General features: G+C 42.9%; 1 protein-coding gene across 1 annotated transcript; it reads right to left on the bottom strand.

The window, feature by feature from the left end:
* Positions 1-629: 629 nt before the first annotated feature.
* Positions 630-1,771, bottom strand: LOC133799755 (uncharacterized). The gene is made up of 4 exons (XM_062237754.1): positions 1,427-1,771; positions 1,054-1,284; positions 793-894; positions 630-641 (listed from the first exon to the last, which is right to left on the bottom strand). The coding sequence occupies exons 1-4, from the start codon at positions 1,769-1,771 to the stop codon at positions 630-632; spliced, it is 690 nt and encodes a 229-aa protein (XP_062093738.1).
* Positions 1,772-6,701: the final 4,930 nt, after the last annotated feature.

The raw sequence follows: 6,701 nt of genomic DNA, 5'->3' as shown, positions 1-6,701 counted from the left end.
TCCTTCTTAAAGGATTGGCTTGTATTAATTTTACTTTTTACAAGTTATGAAAAAGGGTTGGTCATTTTATGTGACTAATTACTTATAAGTGTAAGACCTTTTTGATCACTCGTACAGACACGTTTTGTCCATTTATTATGAGAAATATAAGGGATTGTGCGTAGCCAATCATTATTGCCAATAATTGTATTTTATACAAGTATTTGCTCATTACGTGTGTTGTTTTGCTGTATTACAATTTTAATTATTTTGCTACAAGCAGTATTGTTCAAACAGGTTTTGGTTAAGGCAAGTGACCAAGGACCTAAAGCTCCTCGATCACTTGGGGGGCATATAAGGTATCTAGTAAGCAAAGCATATCGAAAGGTATGTAAACACATGAGCAAAATAAGTGAAAGCATGCTAGGGTACTTAGAGTATTTTTCAAAATTTTGTATTTTGTTAAATCAAACCAAAGTACTATGCTAAGTTCGGTCATGCGAACAAATGTTATAATAAGATGCAAATATATTATAATATCAAAATGTATCCTTTTACACCGCGAGCAGTCGCTGCTCGGATGTAATTGTTCAATTAAAAGTAAAAGCTGCCCATGTAGCAATAAATAGTCAACTGGAAAATAAGTGTCTTTACATCACGACCTGTAGGCTGTGTACTTGAAAAATTAAAGAGAAAAATAGCAGACTACAAGGCTGGAGGATCTTGAGGGGTGCCCTCGTCGATGACATTTGTAGCTTCATTGTCCGCCCCATCCACGCTAGTTGCCAAGGAGATTTCGGGCGAGGCAGGTACCCTTGCTCTCTCTTCTTCTGCCAATCGAGCAACGTAGCGGGCTATCTCAGCATGCCTTGCACGCTCGGGAAGGTAGCTGAAGTCAGCCTCTTGGTTGTGTTTCTAAAAGTCATAGAAACTCTTAATTGTGGCATTCTTGTACCTTTCCAAATTGCTGGCATTGGCTTGTTCAAGCTTCTCGATTCGGCCCTCCAAGGTTGTAGTCTCTTGTCTACTCGCGATCAAGTCCTGCTTGAGCTTTTCGGCCTCGTGATAGTTTACGCGGTTAGGCTCCTTGAAATTGTCCCTTTGCTCGACGGCCTTGTATAGAGCATTCTGCTTCTCCTTCAACTCCTCAGCCAGTTTGTTCTTCTCCCCAAGCAGTGCCTCAAGCTGCTCAGCGTATTTCGCATTGGCAGCTTTGCGTTCTTCAATGTGTCGTTGCTCCAAAGTCTTGAACTGCTCGGTGACAGCACCTGAGCGGAGCCGACCGGTAGTAAGGGTTAGCATTGCCTATGATCAGAGCAAAGGTTAGACTGACTATAGAATATAAAAGGGGCTATCTCTACAGAAAAAGATAACTTACACTGGCGAACTCATTCAATGCGCGGGTTAAGATCTGGTCGACGTCCATCGTCTCCATCGAAGCCATTGCCTCTCGACAACGATCGTGCTTCAAAATTTTGGCCACCCTTTCTTTGACTGATTTCAAGGCGCGACTCGATATGTCGCCCCCCGTGGAAGCAGGAGTAGCCTGCTGAGTCTGGTTGGTTGGGGTCGGTGGAGAAGGTGTCGACTCGACAGGAGCAGGGGGAGTTTGCTGCTCGAGAGGAGAAGAAGGTGGTGTTACATTTGCTGAGGGTCCGTCTGCCGGAGGGCCTGCAGTACGGGTTTTCTTGGCCTGAGGCACTTTACTGCTTTCCCCTGGATGCCTCTTGCTCGAGGGAGCTTCGGGAGCCTCGGGGGCATTGTATATGTCGAACACATTCTCGGAGTCCATGTCTGTAAGAAAAGCAAATACACGAACAATGAGATAGTATAAATGATTGAGTATGTTATGACAGGAAAATAAACAAAGAAAATTGTAAGTGAAATACCTGAGCTATCATTACTGGTCGCTACATTATATACTCTACTAGTGTTACACTCACTCTCTGGCATGAAGAAGTCTGAATCTAAATTGGTAGCATACTTAAAAGTGTCGTCCCCATCAAATAAGTGATAGGGAATTGGCAAACTATCTAAGAGCAAGAGATCAGTATCGTTCTCATCCAAAGATTCGTCGAGGGGCTCGAGAGGTTCGGTGGCTTTCTTTTTTCCCTTTCCCGTTGGGGCGGGGGGAGCAGCAGCCCGCGGGGTGCTGGAGGGTTCCCTGATTGTCACTCCAGTGGCCCTCCTCGGAGGGGGTTGTGACATGTCTGGGTGCTGCTCGGAAACCTCTCCACCAGTGGCACTCCCCGCTGTTGACTCCCTCACATCCTGATGAGGGGCCAAAAGGCCGACCAATCTCAGATTGGCCTCTATGACCAACTGTTTGACACTTTTCTCTATGTCGGTCATGCTGGCCAGGAGGGCTGATCGCATCTCCATGTTTGGAGTAGGGTCTGGTCGCAACCATGGGCCTGAAACGCACTAAATTTCTAAGGGAAATGCAGCGAAAAATTGAAGAAAGATAAATGACCAGTGGACAAAGACTTTACCTCCTTGAGTGAAGGCTAAGTTGTTCGCGACCATGTCAGTCGTCAGGAAATACTTCAGATGGTACTTCCCCATGTTCGAGATATAAGTGGTGTCAGTCAGGAAAGTGCGACCTGTTTCTTGGTGACAAAAGTGGAAAAACCCCGTGTTTTCTTGGTTGGGGTTAGATTTTAGGTCGAACAGATAGTTGACCTAATGTGGTGTGGGGACGGGCCATTTCTTGTGGCTATAGAGGATATAGAGTGTAGCAAGCATTCTATATCTGTTGGGAGTTATTTGAAAAGGGGCGACCCCGAAGTAATTGGCCACCCCCTGGAAAAAAGGATGAAGATGCAGCGTCGCTCCTGCCTCGATGTGGTACCTCGACCAGGCGCTGAAGGCGCCTCCAGGCAAGTTCACCCATTGGTCTTGAGTGGGTTAAACTAGTGTCACCCCGGGAAGTCCGTATTTTTTAATATAATTAGAAATCATCCTGATCGTTACCCCGCTGTCAGGGAAGACGTACCATTCAACATCTGGTTGGAAGGCATTTCGAGGCTGAGAGCGAGTTTGAATGTTAGGGTTAGGGATATTTCTTTCCCGACCACTGGTCGAGGGAACTCCAGCCTGAGGAGCAGGCTGATTTGAAAGGTTTGAAGGTTTCTTTTTCTGGGCAGTGGATTTTACTCTACCCATGGCTGGAAGGTTTGACTGAGGTCTATTGGGTGGGGTTCGAGAAAAAGGAATTTTTGGTATCAGTAGTGACAGATGCTCCTTATCTTCAAGAAATTGGGCAAGCAAATCATCGTTGATAGGCCTTTCACCTCCCCACAGATCTTGCATGAAAAGCTGCGAATAGAGAAAGGGGGAGGTGAGAACGTAAAGCCTAAAAATCTGCGTTGTGAGTTAGAATAACGTTTCTCGTGTATAAAATTTAAGCTTTTATACGGCCAACAACATTCTAGCAAAAACACTAATTTCCATACGAGCAGTTTGAAAAGCGAAAGTAAAACATTTTTTGGGAAAAAAGCTTTTTCAACTCCAAAGGGGTGGGAAAAACCCAGATTTTCAACTAGCTTAAAAATCGAATTTTACTTTGATTTTACGCCCTAAATCTACAATCTCGACTACCAAATTGGCTTTTAACTCCTACAAGACGTTGTTTCATCACCCTTTCAAGCATCGGTTAACATTCCCAATTTCCCCAAAATAGTTTCAGTCAAGAACAGTAAAAAATCTCCAAGAACTCAAAAATCAGAAATAGAGATAAACAAGTGTTGCATGGCGTATCAATAACTGAAAGGTTTGAAGAAACATACTTGTATGAAAGATGGAGTAAAGTTCTGAGGTGCTAAGTTGATTTAGCTGGGCTGGAGCTTCGTGATTCGTCTGAGTTTCCGGGTTTCTGGAAATATAGCTCCCGATTCTTCAGTTTTCTTGAGGATAAAGTTAAAGTGTAAAAAGTAAAAACTGATTCTGAAGGGTTATTTATATTAGCCGAGGAGCGGTTACCAAGGTAATCATAAAGGGTAACTTTTCAAAACATGGGGAAGTGTAATGACCGTCAGACAAGTTATTGGGAAACTGAAAAACTTGATTGGACATGATTGATCACCCTTTTTCGAGAAAGCATGGGCGGCTCTGACAGATTTCGTGGGGTATTCGAAGAGTCAGTTTCCTAAGTTTACTTATTGTTGGTCGCAATAAATAAACTTAGGGGTAAAATGTTTACCCTAAAATCGGCTGCTGATGACGTGGCAGTGATTTCTCACACGTGGTTGACACGTGGCCAAAAACTGCTCGACTATCGACCAGAAGCACATCGCTTCGCCGGGGCTTAACATTTAGATACGACCAGGCTGGTCGTTTAACTTGATTTGTTTCCTTCTTAAATTGTAATATTATAATTAATACATTGAATATTTCCTCATTATGACCTTGATACGCGATTATTAAGGAAAGATATGGCCCGTTGGCCCATGTAACCCTCCTTGAGCCTATAAATATGCATGAAATAGCTCAAGGAAGGGACTTTTGATCCTTGAATTTTTTTGCTAAGATAGAGAAAAAGAGAGAGCTATAGTGCAATTATCCATCGTTTTATTGTATTTCTTCTAAGGTTTGTGAAACTCAAGAACCCTAGTTCTTTAATCACTGCTTTGAGATTCAATCTTAATAATAGCACTAAGTGGACGTAGGTCATTACCATATTTTGGGGTCGAACCACTATAAATCCTTGGTGTTTTCTTCTCTTCCATTAGATTATCTTTCTTACTTGTTGTTTTATCTTTTGTCGTAAATTTGACTCCGTGTCGTTGGCCAAATCAAGGGTCAACAGGGGTAGATTTAGTTCTTCCTCAACCCGACCAGTGGGAGCACAGTCCTGGTGGTGCGTATAGTGCCTGGTCGAGGTATAGTTTTCAGGTAGGTGCCAGTCTCCCCCGTCCATCCTTATTTTAAGAGCGTCGCAAATAAATTCAATGCCGCTTCTTTTCAAATAAATCCAAATGGATACTTAATGCTTTCAACATTCTTTGTCCTTTATCTTGATCAAGGATGGGCCAATCCTACTCCTCATGAGGTCCATTACTTATTCAACTTGAAGTCAAACCCAGGCCACAAGGGTACTGGGTTCTTCTACTACTGTCACTGGGATAAGACCAGGGAGTTCCTGACTGAGCCCACATTTAGGAGCAACATGGGCAATTATAAAGGAGTATTTTCTAACAACTTCCCTAGTCACAAAAAATCAAGCTTTTCAGCAAGCATGTAATTATTTAGTCTGCTAGGTCACTTCCTTCGTTTTCCTTTTCTTTCATTGGCCTCGGTCTTTTGTTGCATTTTAGGGCCATGGGATAGACCCATTCCTACCGTGGACATGGCCAGGCGAGTAGTGGTTTTGGATCGACTTCCCTTTGAATTTAAGATTTGTAGATTTGCAACGTTTGGAATTTGTCATTAAGGCTGAGTGCCTTGATTACTATGCCTGGAGGGCCTAATTGGAATTATATGTGTGATTAATGGATTATGCGTGTGATTATGTGGTATAAATGATTTGTGTGGTAATGTGATTGGATATGCATGTTTATGTGTATTAAATATGCATGTGGGCATGTTTGTAATTTTGGCCCGTTGAGGGCATAAATGTAATTGTGTATGTGTTGCGAGTGAGACCCAAGTGTTATGGGGATATATTTGAGATGTGTGGTCCGAGACAATCCTAGTGGACGAATTAGCAGAATAGTGACAACAGAGTAAAATACCCGGCTCGGAGTGAGCCCAGAGGTATTTTGGGAATGTATTATGTATTCGAGGTTGAACCGGTAACGAGTAATTATTTAACAATTATTTGGGTATGTCGGGATTAATTGTGAATTTTTAGGACTACTTGAGGATTAGCGGGAATGTGGCAAATGACGATTTTACCCTTGGAGGCATTAAAGAACTAAGATTGAGGCTAGGGGTGTTTTAGTCTTTTTCCCCTAACCTTAGATGGACTTAGATGGTTGTAGACTATATGGGAAACTTTCAGATAATTGTAGAAACAAAACACTAAGACACTCTCTTTTCTTCTCTCTCGTTTCTCTCCTCTCCCTTGAGCCTTGGATAGGGTTGCATCATTTTGGAGAAGTTGGCTTATAATTGAAGGCTAGAAGCTTGGATTTGAGCTTGGAAGGGATACAAAGTTGGGAAGTAATTAAGGGCCAGCCTAGGGTCGTAATTTATAGTGAGGGTAAGTAAATTCTTATGTTCTTATTGAATTTCCAGCTTAGTTTTGGTGTTTTTGAGTTTTGAACTCAAGGATTTTATTTTGAGCTATGATGGAGTTTTGGCTTAGGTGTTGCTGTATTTGTGTTGCCTTAAGTGTAATATTGAGGCATTGGGATACAGTTGTGGCTTTGGTTCATGTTTGGGATAGATTATGATAGGTTTGGCTAAGGGAAAACGCAGTGAAAACGTTGAAGATTTTTTGGCTTGAGCTGCGGCTTGTGTGTGCGAGGAGGCCATGGGGGTCTCTAAAATTGCCCAGGTGCCATGGCCAAGGTAAGGCGCGCCATGGCCCATGTTCCCCAGAAGATGGCCTTGGGGCTCTCTGACTTGTAGCGCACTATAGCCCTAGGGGCTGGGCCGCGACTTTAATTAAGGGAAATGACCAAAATAGATTTTAAGTGCGAGAACTTAAACTTAAGGGCTCGGGAATAATTCTACTACCCAGTTTAGTAGGATTCGAGGTCCCGGAGGCTTGAATATTA

Source organism: Humulus lupulus, chromosome 9 (assembly GCF_963169125.1).
Source record: "Humulus lupulus chromosome 9, drHumLupu1.1, whole genome shotgun sequence".
Lineage (NCBI taxonomy): Eukaryota > Viridiplantae > Streptophyta > Magnoliopsida > Rosales > Cannabaceae > Humulus > Humulus lupulus.
This window is presented reverse-complemented; position numbering and strand designations above follow the sequence as displayed.

What these genes read in the sequence shown, in the direction of transcription:
- LOC133799755 (XM_062237754.1), bottom strand. Translation starts at nt 1,771, where the DNA reads ATGGACTCCGAGAATGTGTTCGACATATACAATGCCCCCGAGGCTCCC. An exon ending in AGCACGATCGTTGTCGAGAG is followed by an intron (nt 1,285 to 1,426) that starts GCAATGGCTTCG and finishes CTCTGATCATAG; the next exon opens with GCAATGCTAACCCTTACTAC. An exon ending in ATTTCAAGGAGCCTAACCGC is followed by an intron (nt 895 to 1,053) that starts GTAAACTATCAC and finishes TATGACTTTTAG; the next exon opens with AAACACAACCAAGAGGCTGA.